The sequence below is a fragment of the Rissa tridactyla genome, chromosome 6 (assembly GCF_028500815.1).
Source record: "Rissa tridactyla isolate bRisTri1 chromosome 6, bRisTri1.patW.cur.20221130, whole genome shotgun sequence".
Classification (NCBI taxonomy): domain Eukaryota; kingdom Metazoa; phylum Chordata; class Aves; order Charadriiformes; family Laridae; genus Rissa; species Rissa tridactyla.
The window spans coordinates 34,164,985-34,188,858 of record NC_071471.1 but is presented as its reverse complement, the minus strand read 5'-3'; the positions used below and the strand labels follow the sequence as shown (position 1 = coordinate 34,188,858).

Here is a 23,874-nt window from a genome sequence, read left to right as displayed (position 1 = left end):
AAGGAGACAAGTGGGGCTGAAGCAACACTTTCTGGAGCCATTGTTGGGTCCTTCTGAAAGGTAGAAAAGCAAAGAAGCCAAGAACCCCTCCGTAGACATATTTCCACCTCCCCCGACTGCCAGAAGTCTTGGTGGTGGAAGATTTTTCAGACAATGAACTGGGTTGGAAATGGTGGGAAAATGTGCGCTGTGCAGAATCTCTCTTACAAGCTGACACAGCAATGGTGGGGGGGCGTTAAACTCTAGGTAAGTCTTTACTGTCTAGAGAGTGTGTGCATCTACTAAAGAATGAATTTGATCACTGGTTCGAGAAATTACATATATTATATAGTATATAATACAAAATCATATCAATGTTCTGCTTTTCACCAGTGCAAAAAATCTGATTAGCCGGTTTGTTGTGCTTGCACACGCTTGTATTCGAATGGCATGCCCATTTTATGTCTGTGTGAGATCAAAGCCAGTCTTTCAGCCTGCGCTTTTAGCTTTTGGATACGTGTTTTAGATACCTCCATGATATTCACTAGAAGAATATGCCTTTCAGTCCCATGTTACCTGCCTTTTTTCCAAGGAATGTAGTTCCTCATAGGATGCTCACATAATTAATCCCTGTTTAAACAAGAACAGTGGGATTGTTCATGTTGATGAAGAACAGTATATCTATATGCTACATCCAGTCACATTTTATAAGGTGAACTGAGTTCCTCCTTTTTGTTCCAACAATAAAGTGAGTGGTGACAGCAGTCTGTCTCTAGAAAGCCCTCACAAATTGTGGGTAAAAGTGATATTGCTGGCTAATAGTAAATCATTGCAATGTTGAGATCTCAGTGTAAAAGTATTGTGTATCGAATATGCTGAATGCCTCTTGAATGATTAGAAGTGGAGTTTGAGGCATTCAGTTAAGCGCTCATCTGAATTTTTCCAAAGGCTGTGGTAATCTCTGATGTGAGATCCTGGGCAGGCTGGAAAGTTGAGTGAAACAAGTTAATTTTTTCCTTACTTTCAGGAAGAGGGAGTGGCAGGGGATTTTTTTCAGTGCCCTTTCTAATATCATTTGTATTGTGTAAAAGAAAATGTAGATAACATAGACCTGCATTAGATTCATGAAGTCTGCAGTCAGTTATTTTGGATGTAATACACTAAATCCAAGACTTCAGCTTTTGACTTTTACAGTAAGAACACGCAATTGTAATTCTGGTGTTTACCGCTATTTCCTTTTTACAACTGTCTGTTTTGTTATCACTTAATGATGTGCTTTACAGTGCTGGAGCCTTTTTATGTTAGTCATCATTTATCTGCACCCTGTCAAGACCCTGATACAGGTGAAATAGAGCAAATGACTATTGCTGAGCGGAGCTGTTGGCTGACTTCAGTGGAAACGGAGCGTTTACCTGCTTCTGAACAGCACCAGAGCTCTGGGTGTCCTTCAGCTGTGAGCGCTGGTGCAGCTCCAGCCCTGAGGGGGGGGGGCCTCCAGCCCTGAGGGGGGGGGGCTCTGTGAGGAGAGGCCGGGGCTGCTCCAGGCTGGGCACAGCCAGTTCCAGCCGGTTCCAGCTGGTTCCAGCCAGTTCCAAGCCAAGGGCCCCAGCAGAGGGCACAGCCTGGCCCCTCAGCCAGGCCGGTGGTGCCTGAGGGAAATGGATTTAAGAAAGGGGAAAATGCTGCCAGGCAGCAAGGAGTGAGGACAAAATTGTGAGGAGGAGAAGAGTCGGGAGCGAAGGAGTGAAGCTTGTGTAAAGGGGTGCTGTTTTGCCTGTGTTTGTCACCAGCCAAATATATTTTCAATTGGCAGTACATTAAATTAATTTTCCCCAAATCAAACCTGTTCTGCCAGTGAGAGTAATGGGTCAGTGATCTCTCCCTGTCTTGCCCCTTGATTTCCCTCCCCTGTGCTGCTGAGGAGCGGGGTGAGAGGGTGCCTGGGTGAGTGTCTGCAGCCAGCCAAGGGCAGCCCACCATTAGAGGGGGGAAAAAAGACTACAAACCCTCCTCTGAATTTTTCAAATTCGTTTTCAGGTTGCTTTGTTCTTCTGTCCCCTTACAAAAACGTGAGGAAAAACGCCTTCTTCCCATTTTGTCATTAACCAAACCCTCCTTGGTTTATGACAGAGGAGTCTGATTCTGTACCGTCAGGCAAGGCTCATGTTTCTGAGGCCATTGCTCTCCTGACTTCTTGAAAGGCTGCTGCTGTACCAGAGGTACAAGGCAGAGACTCTCCGTGAGGTAATTACCTCGCAGTTAGTCAGTATGAGGCAACAGTCAACTTCCTACACCCACATGTGGCACTTCTACTATCTATGCCAATAATAAGCAAGTCAAGTTTGTAGTAAAACATAAACATATATAGTTATTGTGGTGTAAGTGTAGATAATGTAAGTATTGTAAATTAAGCCCCACACAGTTTATCATAAAAAAGGCTTTGAATTGCTGGTTTCTGTTTCAAAGATTCTGTAGTCTCGGCCCTGAAAATATTTCTCCGAGAACTCCGTCAGCCATTAAACTCTTAAAGTAATTAGCAGCTTTATAAATAAAACCATACCAGAAAGGATGACTACAGGAGGAAATGGGCAGTTAATTATTTGCTTTATGGTGTGAACTAAAAAATATGAAAATGAAGTAGCATCCACACTTGCAACAAATGTTGGAATAACTCTTTGTCCTTTGACACCTTCTATTTTTACAGCCTTTCAAACCTTTTTAGACCCTACAGATTTAAGATGTGCAACAACTTAATGTAAAATTTGGAGGAAAGAAGAGGGCTCGGTGCTCCCTGTGAATTCAAGGGCCAAAAATGTGGGTGTGATGAGAGCAGCAGCGGGAGGCATGGCTAGGAGCAATGTCTAAGTTGAATCCAGAACTGTTTGTTCATTTGGTTTTCTCTTTAGGGTTGATTGCTCACAAAGTTTTCTGGCTATTAAAATTCAGAAATGATGACTCCCAAGAAGTCAGTTGGGCTTCTGTCCTTGCTCTCAATGGGTCTTGATTTCATGTTATTTATCTACGCTAGGATAATTATGAATTGATTCATTTTCAAAATATAATTTTATGGGTATTCAATTGCTGCCAACAAAATATTGGAGAAACAGCATTGTTCTTGTGTTTGTTTAAAGCCATAAAGCTCTTTGGGTGTCTGTGTTTGCATGTAATAGTATTTATCTGGCGCTATTCAAATTGTCATGAAGACACTGTTAAATAAGTTCTGTTTACTTTTGCAGCTCATCTTTATTTTCCTTACTGAGTCTGAAAAAGCAGCTTTCCTTTTTTAAATCTGTTTATTTCATTAATTCTTTCATTTCTAAGATACTTTTTTTTCATCTTTTTTAAAACAAATGGGGTTCTGTCCTGATGCAGACAATCTGTGGAATAAAAATGGAGATTGCCTTCATTCTGTATGTGATGCTTGGTATCAGTGAAGTAGGGTCTGAGTACATCGTGTCTAAATAGTTGCTCGCACATCAGGTTCCAGGCCAAACAAAGGGGAGGAAAGAATGTTAACCTTGTACCAGAACTATGGAATATTCTCATATATCTTAAGGTTTTAATGGGTATCTGTCTGTCTCTCTTCTTGCAGTTAACTCCAGTTGGAACGACCATCTTTACAGGATTTTCTGGAAACAATGGTGCTACAGATATTGATGATGGCCCAAATGGCCAAATAGAGTATGTCATCCAGTACAATCCTAATGACAAGGTAAGTGCATTTAGCTTTTTTTTTTTTCTTTCAGGTGTGAAACAGCAAATGAACAAGAGGTTACTGTTGGACTTCATAAAGAAATTCTTTCCTTCTCTGCTTATGAACCTTGCTTGCCGTGTAAACACAGCTGAATGTACCTTCATGCCATGCTGTTAGCAGCTGCATTACTTCAGTATCAATCATTAATAATCCCTTGTCTTCTCCAGTGTTGTTCACACACTTCATCTTGGTTTTGGCATGCCTTTTTAGTCTGTGATAGGTAGTTGTATTTATTCCTACGCATTTATACCTAATGGATTCACAGCTGAGAGATAGTCACAGGCATGGCTAAGTTACTCTCAGAAGAGACGTTAGAGTTATTTATATTTAAAGATCACTGTTTTTTAAAAAAGAGAGATATATATTATTAAAATAAATCACTAGTGTCCTTACCTGTTATCTTTGCAAACACATAATTTTAGAGACAAAAAGCTTAAAGCATTAATTCTCTTTAGGGTCCGATGTGTGAATTTCTCTATTATAACAAGGTTTTGTACATGATGTACATGATGTGTGAAATGTCCCATACGCATTTTTGTAGCAAATTCAAAGTAATTTTAGCAATTGTTTTTTACAAAGCAGGCTATCTTTTGCCATGGGCTAGGAGCACAGTTACTGTGGATCAGCTGTTGTGGTAATTTATTAAGCAGGTTAACATGATTATGTGTTCATCCCGAAGATGACATAGATGTTAAAGATTTTCTGGGTGAAAGCATAGAGTATATAGACTTAGTAACCTCTCATTGAAATTCCCTACCTTTACTTCAGGGGAATTTGAGCAGAAATGGTTTTGTGGGAAAACAGCAATCTGATATTCAGTTTAATTAGAAGTGTAGGCACACAAGCTCTGTTTCAATTTGCACTATTTAAGCTGTACACATCATAAGGGCTTCGGTCCTATTTCCATTGAAGTCAACAACAGTTTAAGTATCGACAGAGTTACACTTAGTGCTTATACTTTTTAGGAGGTAGGATTTTGTAGAATAGTGAAAATATCAAGGAATAATTCAGTGTAAACTAATGATATAAGAGCCTACTTTTTTTACTTTTCACTGGGATCGTTGTTGATCTTTGCATGGCTACTATGGTTACATATCTTTAGATAGAGATGATTTCTTGAGAAACTTTGCAACACCTTAAGCCACAATGTTTTCTGGGGAGCATTGTTTTGCAAAGAGGCAATGTTTTTTTGACGAAAGTGCAATTGTGATGTTAAGTTTTGGGGGGATAGGAAATTTGCTGACTCTGTATCTTATGTATGTTTGGAATTATTTCATTTTTTAAATGTTTGCAGTAGTTTCTGAGAGATTAAATTGATTGTGCAGACTTGAGCAGTCTCAAGTTATGATACATACTTCAGTGAGACTACTTCAATGAATAAAATCATTAGCGCACAGTGTGTGGGTTCATCGTGTTACGTTCTCAGCTGCTCTTTGTACTGGCAGTATGTATGACTGAAGAGTTTCTCTCCTAAACTTTATAAACAAAGGCAAGGGTTTTCTGTGGAAATAGTGAGTACTAAAATGCTATGCTAACACCATCTTTTATGTGTTTGCATAATGGCAGTGTTATAAAAAAATGCTATTCTGCTACCACAAATATTTGAAAAGTAAACAGAAGGCAGGAAGGAGCGACAGCAATGGACAAACAGTTTCAAATTCACAAAAAAAAAAAAAAGAAAAGAAAACAACCAAACAACCTCAACCTCTCAACCTTTCCTGCTTCTAGGATCCATCTCTATTGTGTGATGAAGATGCATGTAGTGTTTGGCACCTATGATACAGTCTTCCGCCTTGGATAAAAGCAGACTGATAATAGCTCATAAGTTTCATTGAAGAGTAGTTTAGGTATTTGGAAAAAACTCTGTAAAAACCAAGAGGTGTTTTTCTAGAAATTCAATTTAATTTAATTATTGTGTTGTTTCATAGGGAAGATATATAAAAGCCAAGTAGAAAAATGAATGCAAATCATACTTGGCATAGGGCTGGGCTCTAGCTATCACTTAAAGGAATGCTATAAAACTTCTCTTAGCTGTTAAAAGCTAAGGATCAAGTCAATTAACTTGCCAAAAAGATTCTGTCTCCTAATGCTGAGTAGATGTTTAGATCTCTGAGGGCTCTAATTATACTTGAAGGTTATGAAGACAAAGGCATCCTCAAAACAAGTTCTGGACTCTGTCCTTACTAGCTAATTTTACTGAGATTCATTGGATTTTGTCTGGTGAGGATTCAAAATTAAACATTTTGAGTTTATCTGGAGTTAGGGAATATGCATAATGCTTTTGCTGTACTGATTTTTCACGTATCACTCTGGGGAGTAAATTGAATTGTTATCCCAGTGACTTTCCCCATTTTAAATTCACTGGCCCGCATTCAAGATTGTGGGCCTAAAAATGTCCGGAATTATGAAGACTGCTGTACAAAAGCATTTTGTTGTCTCTATTTTGAAGTGAAAGGAGAACCAGTTTTGTTCTCTTGGAGTAAGCAGGTGACAAAACAGTGTCTTGATATTCCTGGCTTCCAGCATGCACTGGCTCATTTCAGTATAGGATGGAAATGCTACTGAGATGTGATGGTGTTGTGCACATCTTTTAATTGCCCTGGAGCTTCATTACAGTTTGGGTTGCAGCAGAAATAAATGGAGTTTACAGAGGGATCACAGTGTTGATCTGATGTGATACCTCCAGGAGCTGTGGCACAAACCTATGTTTGGAAGTTAAAGCTTAAATCACCACCGAACAACTGCGTTTCTGTGCTGTGTTGGAGCAAGAGGAGGCTCCAGATAAAAGCAGTTTGGGAAGAGGTTAAAGTTTTTTGCTGAAATTGTGCTGAACTTTCCTAACAGTTTAGACTGTACAGTTCCTCTTAAGTGCATCCTCATGGCAAGATCTGCCAAGGACAAGGCGGTTATTTTGGGGGTGCCTTGGCTGTTTCTCAGCTGCAGTGTCCTTTCCAGATGTTTCTGGCCTTTTAAATCAGAGATAAATGGGCTAAAGTAGTTAGGAGGATCTTCCTTGTGAATTAGAAGTGGCACATATATGTGTGCATGCGCGCGCACATGGAGTTATCTTGTACAGCAGTCAAAGATATTACCCATTAGTCGCATAGGTCACAACCTGCTTGCTTGTTTTGTGCAAATACCATTAAAAGAAAGGAAGAGGGGGGACAAAAGCAGTGAACCCAACCCTCCTTGGTCCTTCCTTCTTCCAACAGTAAGAGTCTGTTCTAGTTTCCTGTTTTGCCTCGGTATAAATATGGTAATCAATTTATTTTACTTTTTTTTCAGTGGGAACTATGTATTTTTTTCTCCAAAAAGATGAGTGCCAAACTGAGAGATAAGCAAACAGTGTCTGCAGTTACTTAGCAGAGTCTGTGATGTACTTTCCAATTCTCTTTTCCTGCATACCGGAAGTGGCTGCAACATGGTGAATTTAGCAATCGTTATCATTTATTTGCTGGAAAACAAACTGCAATATAAGCAGATGTTTCAACTATTAGAGGAAAAAAGGTCTTCCTTATCTAAGGGGAGGATAGTACTCTACCTCTGCGGTGTTTTCTGTGGAGAGATTTTGGAATTTTGTATTGCTATTACACATTCAACCTACTTAAATGTTGACTATATTCTACATAGATTGAAGCACAGAAAGATAGTTTTTTTTTATGTGATTAATTTGATAACGGAACTGGAACAAAATCTCACTTCAGAAACCTGTGTCTGTGCCTGTAATCCTCCTCCGAAAATGGGTCATTAGTCAAAGTGAATCCTTTTAAGGTGTGTGCACCCCAGCAGTACCCTCCTGCCATTTGATGCCACACCTTTGCAATCTGAATCTGTTTAAGCAAATATGCAGGACAAATTTAATTTCACATGATTTACCCTGAAATCTGAATTTACTAGTGTACAAGCATGTACATAACTGGTACCTAAGTGTGTAGCGTTGATGTTCTCCACGTGTTTACTACTTCATTGCCCTCATGAAAGCCAGAATAAAGAGAAGGTAAGTATAATGATGTGCATAATACTTGATACTTTCTACAATAGCAAGAAAAAAATAGATGAAGGCAAGTTGAACTGTAGAAACTGAAGACTGGAATTCTCAGCTGACAAATAGGGAAAAGTTTTCTGAACGTACTACTGCAAATTCAGCGTGGCAAATCTGCAAGAAGCAGGATAGTTAGACTTCAGTTTGTGGTTGGAAGTAATAATGCATATGCAAAGAATCAGAGAGAATTTTGTTATGTACAGATTATTTATTGTGGGGTTCTTAAGGAGTAAATTGTGTAGGGAGAAAACTGTTTAAAATAAAATACAGAAAACTGTTTAAAATCTCTAATCTGGCAAGCACATGCAATTTTGATATGCCATCCAATAGATCATCTCATTGTGGCTTGTTTGAAATATTTAACTTGGAAGCATGTTCAATTTTGTTGTGCTATTTTAACTTCTGCAGACTTCAAACAGGACCTTTGATATTCCGCTCACTTTGTCCGGAGCAGTAGTTCTACGGGAAAGACTAAATTATGAAGAAAAGACACGTTATTTTGTCATTGTTCAAGCAAATGTAAGTATAGATCTCTTAGGCCATTTATACGACTGTTTTAGGTGGAGTTTTTGTTTGCAGATTTAAATTTTTCCAAGGAAAGGAAGTCGTTGAAATACCAGGTCTGATAACACTCTTCTCTTGAAGATCTTATTTAAGCTCTGTCTTGGTCGTTGAAAGCTTACGCATATTATTACTGGTTAAAAAAAAGCCTGTTCAGTGTGTGTTACAAGACAACCTTTTTGGCACAAGGAACAAGTTGCAAATTTGAGGTACAGCTCATGCAGAAAAGTGCATTCTAGTGTCACTAAGTGTTCATTTTCTAACAAATCTAGTGATGCTAATTTGATCTCAAATGAGTTTAATGGATACAATTTAGTTGTATCCTTCAGGTTTGAAATGCATTTTTCTATAAAGAGGTGTAATGCTTCGTTCAAGTCATATTGCAAGCGTATGTAGAGGTTTTTACAGAGTGGCAGGCAGTGGATAATGCATACTGAGAAGAAAAGTGATGTTTAAACTGTATCTAATGTATCTGTCATCAGAGAAGATTTTTGGCGCCCTTGAAGGCTGTGAAAGCTTTTTTTCCCTTTTTGTCCTTCTGATAATACCTGAAATTAAAACTCTTCCTCTGCTGTTTACCTCTGTTGTGCTACTACTTCATTTGTGGGAAAACGAGAATGCTCTGAAGCAACTTTAAGATAGCTTGCTCCTCAATTCACGCATTTATATTACTGTCATCTTTCTGATGCCAAATTGTAAATACATTTTACAGTCTACTTTCCTACATATTTTGTGGCATATTCAGCATTTCCCGAGTAGAAGATAGGCTCCAGGGGTGTCTCCATGCTTTTTGCGCTTCGATGTATCTAGAGATGCTTTCTGGCCCACACAGCTATGGCTGGTAGAACAAGTCATTTTACCTGGGTAACATAACTTGCTGATCTCTTGAACAGGAATACGGGAAGGCTCAGAACTGACTTGACTCGTTGTTTTATCAATAATTTATTCCACAAATCACCACTGCATATTCACAGCTCTTTTCCTTTGATGTCAGAGCTGTGAGTTTCATTAGACACTGCGCTCCTAGAAAAATATCCGGGGTAGCTGTGCAGGTCATGTTTTTCAAGAGACAGGCGTGGTGTATAGTAGCGCAAACACCTCGCGTGAGGAGGGAAGCCTGTCATGCTGCAGGAACAACTGATGAAGGCACGGCTTGGAATGCACAGCGGCAGTAATATAAAGCAATCTCATATTAATTTGTCCATTCCTTCCAATATACATCCTTACACAGTAAATTGTCACTTTTGTGGTACTAGGTTTGGGACTAGAGCTGTGCTGATAGCTTCTGTATCATATTTATACGTAATGGGGCAATGTGCGTGATTGAACTGTCTGGCTAGGCCGTATGTTTTGGCAAACATACCCAAATGGTAACTGAGCTCACTGAAGTTTTGAGTGATCACAGGTGAGAAACTAAATCTTGATGATGATCTTTTTTAGGAGTTTGCTTTATGTATCTTTTATATTATTTTTTTTTACAAAATATTGCAGGCTGCATTTAATTCTCTGTTGTACGTACTATGCATTCATACTTCTGTTCCACTGATTACATTAGCAGTGATCATTTATTTTTCTTGTATCCTGAAGGTACTACCTGAAATTTATTACTCTGTATCTGTGCCTTGATCCGATATTACTCAAAGGCACATGTTGGGGGAATGTAAAAAAGAATAGTTGACGATGAAGGCTGCTTCTTGCAGCTGGTATTGTTTTTCATCATTGACCATGAAGAAAGCTGAATTCAGAAATTCCCATATGTAGTAACTGTAAACGTAAAGCGGTTCCCAGAACTGAGTAGACTGCAAAGTAGGGAAAAAAAAATATGTATCCAGTCTTGTTTAGAGCAGTGACCTATTCTTCTTACACATTATGATGATATTAAACAGGATAAATACTTCTAAAAAAATAATGGCTTTTTTCTTTTCTGTCGATGTTATCCTAGGATGGGAGGGCAAGACTTAGGTAGTGGCCCATATTCCCTCCACAAGATGTTATTTTTGTAAGGAAAAGCTATCACAGCAGTTCCTCTGTGAAAATAGATATATTTTTGACTGTTTTTTTTACAAAAATTTTGGATAGTCATGGTGTTTCTTCACTATGATAACAAAAGAAGAAAGAAAAGGTGAACTGTTGCTAGTGTGTACGTTTTTCAGTGTATAAAAATAATCTGGGTGGATCCCATGATTCAGGAAGGTGCAGCTTTATTCTGTAACATCTGGAATGAAAAAACGTAGACAATAATGAAATTGCAATAGTCAATGGTGTCTTGTCTACCCAAAGATTTAAAAAAAAAAAAAAAAAAGGTAAAAAGCAAAACCATGATATATTGAGAAGAACCTGTCATGTAGCATGGAGACTTTTTTGGGGTGCAGCATTGTAGCTGCTTTGTTGTGGACGGAAGTGTTCTTCAACCTTTTAAAACATGAGCAGTGTAACTCACTTTCTAGACAAATCAGCTTTCCGCATGGAGTACAGTTTGGAGATCTTGGATCAATCTCATTGCTGTCCTCTGGCTGTTTGGTTTTTTTGGGGGAAAGGGAAGTGCTAAATGTTTCTTAAATTGCAGCATGCGGAAGTGGATTGAGCATTACAGTCCAGGGCCTTTCCAGTAGCAACTAGAAAAAAAGTTATTACTGCTTATGCTTTCCATTTCTGTAAGTGAAAGTCCTTTTACTTATAGGTAGGATTTGTTAGAACTATACAAGGCAGTGTAAGAGTGTATTTCAGATGATATGTAAGGCACGAAGGACTTTTTATCTTATACAAATAGGCTGCATTTTTATAGATTTAACAAGACGTATCTTCATTTCACACATTTCCTGAGAATTAATTTCTCAAAATGGTATTATTTCTGAGTGATAAATGTCTCACGGTATTTGTTAATTCAAGAGGTAAATTTTTCCTCTTAATTGTATTTCTGAGCCTTTATGAAATCAAAGGCGGTAGCGCTGATGCTGAAGTTTCTGTAATTAAATATTTCCTAGAACCTGGATAATTATGGTTCTTGTACGTTTTGCTTTTAACTTTAATTTTTTTGTAGATTCTGAATTCAGAAAGTCTCACCAAATGTAACTCATTTGCTCCACAGGACCGAGCCCAAAATCTTAATGAGCGAAGGACAAGTACAACCACCCTGACAGTAGACGTGCTTGATGGAGACGATTTGGGACCGATGTTTCTTCCTTGTGTCTTGGTGAATAATACTCGTGACTGTAGACCTCTCACCTACCAAGCGAGCTTGCCAGAACTGACTGATCCTGTAAGTCCTCTTGATTTTTTGCGAGTTTTATGTTTGTTTTGCAAGCAACTGTTATCTTCTTTCTGCAGACACAATTGAGAACTGTAGCTAGAAAGGTCACATAGGCTTTATGCCACATTTTATGTCCTAATCAAAAGAAAGCCAAGGTAAGATATACGTAGGAATAGATGGTGAAATTCTAGCTTAGATGCAATGGCAAACTGCTCGTTCACTACAAGGGCTGAGTCTTGATGAAATACTGTAAATTGTGTAGTTGCTTTTCCTGATCCGTCCATGTTTTGCTCTTGAAATATCCTGAAGAAGCACTTTTGAGAAGGGTCTTGACGTGTTATTCTACTCAGTATTATTACAGACCTTAGGAGAAAGATTTTTGGAAGAGGAAGCATTAGTCACTACTCCCTGAAAAGATTATGTGTTGCTGTTACCTGGTTTCAATCAAGAGGCACTAAAGAGTAGCGTGTGTTTATCCCATGTAGGTCTTGTACTAAGTGTGTTGGTTAATACATCTTTTAGGATAGGGATAAAGGTCAGCGTAAGGCTCATTTTGCACTGGAATGTGCGCAACGAATCATAGGAGGAGGAGGTGAGAGCTTTATCATTTCTTGATGCAAGATGGTGCCAGCTCCCCTTCCTTGCAGAAGAACTGCTGCTTGGTATAATGCAGATGTGCATCTCTGGTGGCTGAGACAGAAAAATGAATTTCTTAATTGATACTGATGTATGACCTTTGATTCCTGTATTTAAGAATATGAAAAGGAAGAACCAATTGAATCACAGGGTATTACCCCACCCGATTGACACTGACATTAAGATGACATTAAGATAAGGTTGAGTATTGACATTAAGATCATGATTTCCCTTGTTCATTGCAGGACACACTCTCTGTCCTGCTTCCTCCAACAAGGAGATGGGAGAGGTTGAGGTTGTAAGTGTGGAGGTTCCTGCTATTCCTTGCTTTATCCATCTTCTCATCCTGTGCCTCATAGTCTTTTGCCAACCCACATTTTACGGTGTCTACTGCAAATACACTTGAGCTGGGTCAACAAGCACTGCTGCCACCCTGCTTGGTTGATTCAGATGATACCCTTAGCAAGTTTCAAAGTCTTTCGCAGTTGTTTTATCCATTTCAGGAGCAGCTACAATTGAGTCTAATATATGGCAGTTGATCAATTGGTTCTGCACACGTTAACAATACAGGCTCTGGTTTAATAACCAGTACAATCTCAAGGAGGTGACATGAGGCTTATTGTAATCAAGATGCGTGATTAGTGTGCCTTCTGGATAAGGGAGAGCTAGAACAAATTTCAGGGAGGTAGCGTAAGTCTGGACCCCTTGGCAAACTTCTGGGAGAAGACAGGGTCTTAAAGGGCTCATGCACCTCCAATGGAGGCGATTTCTCTATACCAGAGGATCTCTTCCTAACAACTGCAGCCTGATTTGTAAGGTGTACCAAGACTTGAGCCTTGATATTCAGCTTGTGACAACAGCAAATTAATTGTGAGATGGAAGGGAAAAGATGTTCCATATACAACATTATTACATGGATTAACACGCACACACCCCTCCCACCTTTTACACCTTTGGTATTTGATAACCCTTTGTGATACCTGTTTTGAACTTTGTGAATAAGGCCATTTACTTTAAATCTTACATAAATTTGGCTTGGGCTTAGTGTCATTTTAAGGTAACTGGGCAACCACAAGTTATTGTCTGTCTGAGTTTGTGACCTCATCAGCGTTACTGGGATACCCAAACTGAGGAGGATGACAGAATGACTCCATTTTATCTGCACAGATCTGATAGAGTTCCCTGTACAAAGGCAGGTGAGGCAGAAATTATGAATAACCAGTGTTTGGTCGTTACCTTTGTTTTTGTCTGGTTATCCTAAGGTGTAATGGGAGTCATATGATTTTCCTGATACAGCTCTCACAGGTGGAAGGAATCCAGCTCAGTCGCCGCTCCTGCCCTTGGTCAGGCATATACACCGCACTGGAAGACAAAGCGGTGTCTGCCAAGGAGGGTGTCTAGGCTAGGAAAAATCTGACTGCAAATCAGTCTGAGGTGCAAAATGTATTCTTTCAATTTCATAAGCTACAATCTGTTCAGGTGTCAGCTTTTTTTGTTTGGTTTTTGGCTTTTTTGCGTCAAACTGCACCTTGAGAAATCTGATCTGTGAAATGAGAAACCTGTTCTGTTGATGAACTACCAGCTATTTGCTGTTTATCTGTTTGTAGCACTGCAGCTGTTTTGATAAACATAAGTGGAAGAAGGATGTTTGAACTCAAAGTTTGCCTTGGGTACTCAAATATTTACTTGACTTCTAAATTATAATTAATTTAGAAAGTATGAATGGTACCTAAAAAGGTTCAGCTAGGAGACATATGTATTACATTTTTCATGCAAACAGCAGAATAATAAAACATAGAGAAGCCTGAGCTGTCTGGACTAGCCTGAGCAGTGAACTCAGGTGGTGCTGTGATCCGGCAAAACAGACGGGGCAGGGGGACCGCTTTCAGAGAGAGGTTGGAGATTTCTGCGTGATGTGAAACTGTTGTGTTGCACCACGTAGACAAGACCCATCTGAGTCTGTAATGCTGTAAGGCTATAACTACATTGTCAGGTTATATAGAAGCTGATAGTGACCAATATACTCCTCAGAATGATTTATCTGAAGTTTCTTGGACGGGTTGTTTTATTTTTTTAAATTAATCTTTACTGTACTGTAGATGTTGAATCTTCCAGCGGGTGTAGAAAATACAACAGAATGCTGTTGGAAGTTTTTTAATCATAGTCTATGATTATGTAGCCTACTACATAGGCTAAAGGACTGTTTTTAGTCCAACGTTGTCAATTTTTTATTTGCTTCTTAGTTTTTCAATGAATATGAGAAGGAATATTAATGAATCTGGAACAAAGAGCCTTCAAGTATGAATTGTTCAGAAGCAGTAGCTTGAAAAAGTAGTCCTGCGTTATAGGGCAAGATGCCTACTCAGCTGACCCCTAAAGTAAAGAGTTTAATGTAACTGTTAAGAATAACATATTTTTTTTCAGTCTTGCGTGATTACTTATCTTGTAGAGACCAGTGATGAGTGCTGTTCCTCGGGGGTTGGTAATGGAACTGGTGCTGTTTAAGATCTTTGTTGGTGACATGGACAGTGGGATTGAGTGCACCCTCAGCAAGTTTGCCAACGACACCAAGCTGTGTGGTGCAGTTGCAAACTGGTGGGAAAAGGATACCATCCAAAGGGTATCCACTGGGACAGGCTTGAGAGGTGGACCTGTGCGAACCTCATGAAGTTCAGCAAGGACAACTGCACAGTCCTGCATCCAAGCACTAATACAGGCTGGGCAGAGAATGGTTTGAGAGCAGCCCTCAGGAGAAGGACTTGGGGGTATTGGTGGATGAGAAGCTCAACATGAGCCAACAATGCGCACTCGCAGCCCAGAAAGCCAACTGCATTCTGGGCTGCATCAAAAGCAGCGTAGCCAACAGGGTGGGGGAGGTGATTCTGCCCCACTCCTCCCCTCTGGTGAGACCCCACCTGGAGTCCTGTGTCCAGCTCTGGGGCCCCCAACATAAAGACAGACATGGACCTGTTGGAGTGAGTCCAGAGGAGGCTACAAAGACGCTCTGAGGGCTGGAGCCCCTCTGCTGTGAGGACAAGCTGAGAGAGTTGGGGCTGTTCAGCCTGGAGAAGGCTCCATGGAGACCTTATAGCCCCTTCCAGTACCTAAAGGCGGCCTACAGGAAAGATGGGGAGGGACTCTTTGTCAGGGAGTGTAGTGATAGGACGAGGCGTAATGGTTTTAAACCGATAGAGGGGAGATTTAGATTAGATATCAGGGAGAAATTCTTTACTGTGAGGTTGGTGATGCACTGGCCCAGGTTGTCCAGAGAAACTGTGGCTGCCCCATCCCTGGAGGTGTTCGAGGCCAGGCTGGATGGGGCTTTGAGGAGCCTGGTCCGGTGGGAGGTGTCCCTGCCCAGGGCAGGGGAGTTGGAACGGGATGATCTTTAAACCATTCTGTGATTCTGTGCTTTTTAGTTGGTCTTTACCTATTAATTTACTGAGGTAAAAATCGTATGTCCTTTCCAAGTTTCTTTCTCTTAGATGCTCTAAAGCAGTTGGATTACACTGGCAGTGAAGAATCCATGTACTTTGTTTATGGGCTTTGGCTGGTGGAGATGGAAGCGAAGCAATTTATTTTCCTGAAGAACAGTATCAAGGTTTACACTATGCCTTCTGAGAGTTGGTCTGACTCATGGCAGTATTAATAATATTATTAAATCTGCTCCAGGCAGGCCAGAGGGCTGTATAATTACTGTTTATACACTTGTAAAAACCTGTTCTGCATTTCTGCCGTTTGCACAGACAGTGTAAATTCTCCCAAAGCTGTAGATTTTCCAAGCGGAGCCAAAGGTTATCTGATGGTCCTCTCTGGGTGTGCATGTAGAATGAAATGTTGTGAGAGAACCTTCTGGGTCAGCTGGGTGCTGTGACCAACTGAGCTTTGCCACAAGGTGTGATGTTCTTCATCGATGGTTGCCTGGTTTTGCAGGTGTCACTTCTGCAGTGCTAGCAATGAGCTACTGTAATTAATTGCTACGATGGCCTCATTAGGTCTATGATCATAGCTAAGGTCATATAAACATCAATGTCTCTGATACTGAATGTTGGTGAGGTGCTCTTGCAACTTTGTAAGAGGAGGCAGAAACTCACAGTGAGCAAACTTTGGATGTTTTTATAGCACATTAGCTCTTCTGGATGCTTAATCCTTTGGTAGGTGAGTGGTGAGTGAGGGCTAAAGTGCCTCGCCGCTGCTGAAGCCTGGACACAGAGCTAAGTTATCAGCCCATAACCCACACCTTAGATTATGTATTGCTTCCCTGGGCAGTACTTTGCTTGCAAAGTGCTACCTGTTGAGTCTGGTTCAGTGGCTGTGACAGTGATGGAGTAAGCTGCTTTACAAGTTCCAGGCTAGGAGGGAAAAGAAATACATCTACTGAGTTTTGAGTCCTCTAATAATCATTGCAAAAAGTATTATCTTTCAGAGAAGACACCAAAGCCCACGATAAGAGAGCATTTAAAATCATTGTCTGAATTTCTGTCTCATAATACATGTGCAGATTTTTTGCATTTCCCTTAGGGAAATGCAAAGTGCGGCTTCAGTGATGTCTTACAATGAGCTAGCATAAACCTTTCAAAATTCAAGTTCCACAAGCCAAATATATTGCCTTGTAACAAAAAGGAGAGAGGTGTCTGTGCGAGATGAAAGGGTGCACGTATGAACTCCCTGTGTCTGTTAATTGGTCCATATACCTCTGTGTGTTTTTTCCCCTAACTGTCGCTGTTCTACTTTCTCTCTAGGAATTAATTGATTGTTGTTAGCTAAATTTCCGTTTCTGAGAAAACCTGTGGTGTTTGTTAGGTTTTGGTTGGTTTGGGGATGGTTTTTTGTTACATAGTTTTGTATTGTCCCCCTGTACTCAGCACTGGTGAGGCCACACCTTGAGTATTGTGTCCAGTTCTGGGCACCTCAATACGAGAGAGATATCGAGGTGCTGGAGCGAGCACAGAGGAGGGCAACGAAGCTGGTGAAGGGCCTGCAGAATAAATCTTATGAGGAGCGACTGAAGGAGCTGGGACTGTTTAGTTTGAGGAAGAGGAGGCTGAGGGGAGACCTCATCACTCTTTACAACTACTTGAAAGGACATTGTAGAGAGGTTGGTGCTGGTCTCTTCTCACAGGTAATTAGCGATAGAACAAGAGGGAATGGCTTCCAGCTGCAACAGGGTAGGTTTAGACTGGACATTAGGAAAAAATTCTTCCCAGAAAGAGTGGTCAGACACTGGAATAGGCTGCCCAGGGAGGTGGTGGAGTCACCAGCCCTGAATGTGTTTAAGACTCATTTAGATGTGGCGTTGTGGGAGAACTCTGTAGAGTGGGGTTTATGGTTGGATTCGATGATCCCAAGTGTCTTTTCCAACCTAAATGATTCTATGATTTGCCTTAATATTTCTGTGTCTGATCAAATCTGGTAAGTAATTTTTTTTTTTCATTGTCTCAGGAAGACCTCAGTAAGTTAGCATTTATTAATATGTGCACGTCATCAAATGGAGTAAAAAAGATAGAACCTCATGAACTATCTCATAACATTGGAGAGGTAATTTCTCCTCCTTCTTTCCTCTTCAGTCTATACCTGTCATGCTTACTTTAGGAATTTTTGTCCATTCCTATACTCAATTTTTTCCATCATCATGCAAAGAAGGAAAGCCAATTAGCAGCAAAATATAGACTAGGTTTATTTAGTCAGTTACTGGACTAGTTTTGCAACAAACTGAGTCATTATCAGGTTCCGCAGGGTAATTATCAGTCCACATGAACGCTAATGTACTCCGTGACACCTACAAGGCTTTCTTTGTGCTAATTCAAGATTCAATGCTTTAAACACCTAGCTGCATTATGAGATATTACTTATTAATGCCTCACTGATGTATCTTTCTACATGGAAAGTATTTATTTTTGTACTAATTATCCTCGATATCCTTAGGAGTTGTGTCAGCAGGGACCTTACAATGTCTCTGGGCTCAGCTGCTGTGTTAACGATACACTCAAGGAGATGGTTCTGAGCAGAGGACTGCTAGATGAAAGGCTAAAATAAAATAAATATTTCCAAAGAGCAGTGTGATTGAGGGGGGGTAAAAAAAGACATCAAAGAGCAGGAAGCGCCTTTAGAAGCCCTCAAGCTTTTATTATCAGGAAGGACCTCTTTAGTTAGATTAGTTGGGATTCAGGGGAAGAAAACTGAACTTTTAAGAGGTGGTATTGTAATCCTGCTGCGTAAAAGCCTTGCTTGATCAGTCAGGGAGCAAGTCCTCCCTGAAGAGCGCTGCACGCGTCCTGTGACACATAGTTTTGAAACTATGGAAACTGCAGACTTTTGATGGTAAGGTGAAATGAGCAGTTTTGCTCTACTGCCACAGAAATCAAGCATTACAATATTTTTATTTTTTTTTATTGCAATGTTAGATCATTATATATTCTATGTTTAAAACTGAGTGAGGTCTTTTCTGATCACTTCAACAAGCTTCCCCCCGACCTCCCCCCCCAAGGAGAAAGGTTTTGAATACCTCATGGCAAGAGACAAAAAATTCATTGAGTTTCATGTATGCAAAGCATAATAAACCATCATAATATTAAGAATTGGGCTATACCGTAAATTCAAATAAAATCCTCAATATATCTTGACAGAAAGTGCATCTTACTTGGAATCCAGAGTCACTTCAGGAAGTTTGCAGTTAGCAGTGAAAAGTGTGTTTTGCATCAGACTGATAGTTACGTCAAAAATGACAGGTGCTTTTAAAAACTTGCACTTTATCTTTTCATTTCTTTTTGCAACTCTAGAGGCAATCGCAACAGTTTTTCTCGCAGCCATTTCCCATTCCCTTGCAGTGTTCTAGCTCAGCCTCACAAGGTCACGTACTGTAGCAGTTGCAGTAAAATAACTTTCATACCACCTTCCCTGGTGTGTTGCTGTTTGGCAGTTATTTGCATTTATTGTTTGGGGAATTGGGAACTGACCCTTTATGGTACCTTCTGAGCACCATCGTGTATTGCAGCAGGGAGGGTGTGGGATGTGGAGGAAATGGGTTATTCTCTGGGTGTGAGAAGTGGAAATGCTGCAGGAGGGAGCTGAGGTTACAGTACAGGAAAAGCTGCTTTTGTTGCAGTGAAGAAGAAAAAAGGAGTGTGGTGGAGGACTGAAGTAATTTGATTAGTGGGTGAGGCAGGTGCTGGGAAGGCAGGACACTGCCCTAAGTAACCAGGTTTAATCAGCTCCGTACAAATCAATTCTGAGCTTATTATTGATAGCTAATTAACATTGCAGAGGATGTGCTGTCTTTTCAGTACCTCTGGGCTTGAGGGTGACAACTACTTAATTCTTTCTAAAGTGATTTCATTGCAGTTCCGTGCCATCTGACTGTACGAATCCCAGTTCCTTGCAAACAGAAAATCTCCTGGAAATTTTCTTATAGAGACGCATTAATAGAAAACTTGCTGCAAAACAAGTAATTTCTGAAACCTCTGGAAACAGCATCTCCCCACCTTAATTATAAAGGCAGTTATTAATCAAAGAATAAAGATCATCAGAATGTTCTGAGGGGTTTTTTGTAGTGTTAGGGGCTTTTTATTACTTATTTATTTGTATTTTTTTTCTGTGGGAAAGACGTAAGCACAGAAGACATTTTATCTAGGCATGTACCATGCAAACTAAAACCAAGTAACTTTCCCTGATGTTTGAGAGAAACTTGCTAGTTCAGCCTGAGCTTCAGTACATAGGCTAAGTAAGATTTTTATGGCACTGAAACACGCAGTCTTCATAATTTGGCAAATGAAAAATTTAGTCTGAGTTGAAAGTGAGGATGTGTTGTTAAATCAACTTTAATAACACCTTTCAATGTGTAAGGGAGCTGCCTCTTTTACCTGTGTGAAGTGTAAAATCTCACGGAAAAGCAGGAATGCTTATCCCTGATGGAAGTGGTTTCTTTCTTGCCTTTTCTTGTAAGCCTGACTGCTTAAAGTCAAATGTGCATGGGGGTGAATTCACCCGTACTGACAATCAAACTGCATAAAGCTAAAAAATAAGGTTAGATTGCCAGTTTGTCTTGCCAAATCATTTTTTCTTGGTTAGATATGATACGTTTAAAACTGCAGATATTCATGGCTAATTTGGGAAGCTCTTAGTTTCTGAAGCAGTTGTGTCTCAATATACCTTTTTTTTCCTGTGCCTTATTTTTGCTAAGATTTGGAATCTTTAATTGAAACATGGTAAAAGACGTTTGCAAGCCTTTGGCTTACTCTGCCTGTATAGTCTTATGAGCTGTGCTGTTGATTTAGTTGCATCAAGCATCAGGAAATTATTTGAGATTTAATTTGTTTCTAATTATTCTTTTCTCAGCAAATAGATGCTATCCAATTTTTGCGACTAATGCTGAATGCTCTTGTAGGGGATGATATTACACTTCATCCTGGAATTAGACCATGATTGAGCACAATTATGTCCGCTGGCATAAGTGCGTATTTAAAGTGTGGCTTGGGTTTGTAGCTTCCAGAGAAAATAGGGCTTTCATCATTAGAACTGCGTGTTTCTCTTTATACAAATATTTTTGCTAAGGAAAGAAGTGACTTTGCATTTTGAATAGGCAACGTCCAGCTCTGCAGTGGTACCTGGCATTGAGACTTAGGCTGACATTGGAGGTGTGCTGGGGGGTTCTCAGAAAGTAGATGGGCTATTCATAAAGACAGGTCTCGCAGCCTTGCCCAGTGGATATGCTCTGTCTCTCTCGCGCAGTAGTTTTTTTTGTTGTTTTTTCCCTCCACCTGTTTCTTTATCTCTTGCTATGTTAGGAACTGATCTTAGCTTTGAATTCAGATATGTGTTTCTCAGGAAACAATACAGGGGAAGGCAGCAAATTCCTTATTATTGGTGCTGTGTTCGTCTTTGACTTTAACTGCATTCGTGCTGCCTGAGGAGATCTCTTACATTTACCAATAATGAACCCATGGGTTGTTTGTATCTCATGATTTCAGGGCTTGATAGGAAAGAGGAATAAGCATAAGCATGCTTTGGTTTTAAATAAATGTTTTATTGAGAAGATCAACTTCTAAGAGCTGTTATTTCGGAGTTTCTATACAGTCTATGCGACAAATGATTAGAGTAACAGTTTATATTTTGTTTAACATTTCTGCAACCGTAGTAGCTCCAGAGCATAGAAAATCAGGCCTCTTGTACATTATAGACTAGGCTGTTAACTTTTTGGTTTTACGGTATGCACATGTTGTCCAACTTTGTGTATAAACTCATTCTCATATTTAATGCCATAATCATTTTGCCTTTTTTTCCACAATTACTCTGTTTCTGAGCAAATGTTAGACGAAATAGCACTGGCAAATCAATATTTGCTACTAAAAGGTACTTTCTTAGTACTAAAAGGTACTGTAGATTATATCTTAAAATATTTATTTAGAAACTCCTGGTGATTGATGTTAGACTAAAATCTTGGTGAAAGATGGCATCTGCTGTCAACCGTTGAGCTGTAAAATTAATGAGTTCCTATGTATTTGCTAACCAAAAATTATTTGGTAGACAGGGCAATGGTGTCACTTCAGCCATACTGCTGTATCTATACGTTCTTGGGTTGTTGCTTGTTCAATAAACTAGAGAAGAATCTCTCTGCTGTCTGAAGATTTGAATAGTCCCTTTGCCACTGGCTGAACGATGAGCAAATTGACCCATTTTTCAGGTATTAATTTTTCATTAGCAATTTAGGTAAAACCTGAAACTCAGATTAGGAAAGGGAAAATGAAGATTGATTGCTGTGACACCTTTGCGGTTGTTGGTGCATTTTTTATTGAAAAAGGCAAGTTGTTATGGCCAAGTTATTTGCAGCGTAGTTGAGGAGCAGATAACAATTTTTCTAATTAAATTTAAGCATAGATGCATGATGAACTGATAGGCAGTCTTGAATTGCTTTCGAAGTCAGAAAGCAATTCAAAGGCAATGATAAAATCCTCTCTTGGGTGCAGTTTCCCCTTTAAAGTTCATGAATAAACTTTTAATTTGTATTTTTTTCACTCTTTTCACTCTAATTACAGCCATACAGAGGTCACCAGATCGGTAGTAAGTTCAAGGTAATGGACAATGTTAAACAAGCAGTAGCGTTCACAGTAGATTTACTAGCATAGGGTTTTTTATAACTTGATATAAGTGATTTTGAATTAACTGTAAGGAAATTACTCTTTCAGCAAAGTCAAAACGGACGGCTTTGATAAGCTATTGATTATCTGCTAGTGCATGATAAGGAGTCATAAAAGGTTTTTTAAGTCGTCTTCTATGATTTGTCCCTAGCTTTTCCTTTTTTTGTGATTGATTGTCTGTCTCCCATATGCAATCTCTTGGTAAGTAGATCCTTTTTTTTAGAGGAAATGTCACTGAAAAGTAGTGAAGCATGAAAAGGTTAAAATTAAAAAGATTGTGATGTTACAGGTAATTAATTTTTATGTAGTTGGGAGTATACCAAGACAGCATGGCTAATTAAAAGGAATTGTCGGTAACTTTAGTATGTGAATACATGAACCTGAGAATTGTTTTCTATAATCTCTCTTAGCTGGCAGGCAAGCACTTCACTTGCTTGATGTATTGATCAGGCAGGGCAGTCACTGTTCAGTATCTAAGATTAACTTGTGATTTTAAATATAGATGTATTTCAGATAGAGAAGTTAACTTGGCTGCTTTTCACTTCCAGAACAAATAAAACCAGGCTTTTAACTTCTAAAATATAATGAAAGTTTAAAGAAACGAGATGTTTCAGTTATTGAAAATACTGTTTCTGGTTGAGAAAATTATAGCAAGGCTGCAGAATGAGTGAATATAGTCTGAAAGTTACTTCCTGGCTGGTGATTTTAACCAAGTTGTGTTTCAGAAATAGAGTTGATGTCTATGGGTAGGAATAATGTGATATGTCACAGTTATCTCTGAGTACAGGAAATTTGCTTTAAATGTGGGATTACTGTGGTGGAGATTTTACCTTGTATGTTTGGTACATACCGGAAAAGAGTGGAAGAATAGTGAATTTCATTGAAAGCTAGAACAGGAAGACACATGGCCTTTTTTAATAATGTGAAAAGATAATTGATTGAGCAAGATTTACATGCTTTAGGTTTTCACTAATACTAATCTTTATTAAAATGCTCAAGGGGAAGTTCTAAGGGAAAATGGATCAAGCTTGACTGAAAATGGAGAATTTGGGACAACATATATTCAAACATGAAAGATAATTTTTGAACTTTTGTTTGGGGTGAGAAAAACACATTTTGTTTATTGCCAGGAGTGGGTTGGCAAGTGACGCGTGATACACAGTGGCTATGGGGCTCACTTGCTGGCGCAGGAGGAGCGGGAACTCTGGTAGTTCACTAGAGACACGGTCTGGGCTGGATATTTGGCTAATGGTGAAAACAGGCGCATTTTCCAGGTATTTATCAAGCTATAAAGTGAAATTTTAGAGAGTTAATCTCAAATCTGATGCATTCAATTATCAAGAGTGAGAGGGGAATAAACTGGTTAAAATGACTGATTTTATCATATGTGTAATTCTCTTCTTTTTTCCAGATATGGAAATATTCCATTAATTGTGTGATATTTATCATCATGGGTAGTAACTTACTGGGAACACTAATGGGAGAACGTTAAATTCTTACAGCTTTGTCAGAAGGTACC

At 39.4% G+C, this 23,874-nt stretch overlaps 1 protein-coding gene across 17 annotated transcripts in view; it reads left to right on the top strand.

The window, feature by feature from the left end:
- PCDH15 (protocadherin related 15) overlaps positions 1-23,874 on the top strand; it is an 827,643-nt gene that overhangs the window by 566,594 nt on the left and 237,175 nt on the right. For all 17 annotated transcript variants that reach the window (XM_054204839.1, XM_054204838.1, XM_054204854.1 and 14 more), the window contains 3 exons: positions 3,572-3,691; positions 8,184-8,294; positions 11,425-11,595. In XM_054204839.1, the coding sequence (XP_054060814.1) occupies positions 3,572-3,691; positions 8,184-8,294; positions 11,425-11,595 (402 nt within the window). The remainder of the gene's footprint in view (positions 1-3,571; positions 3,692-8,183; positions 8,295-11,424; positions 11,596-23,874) is intronic.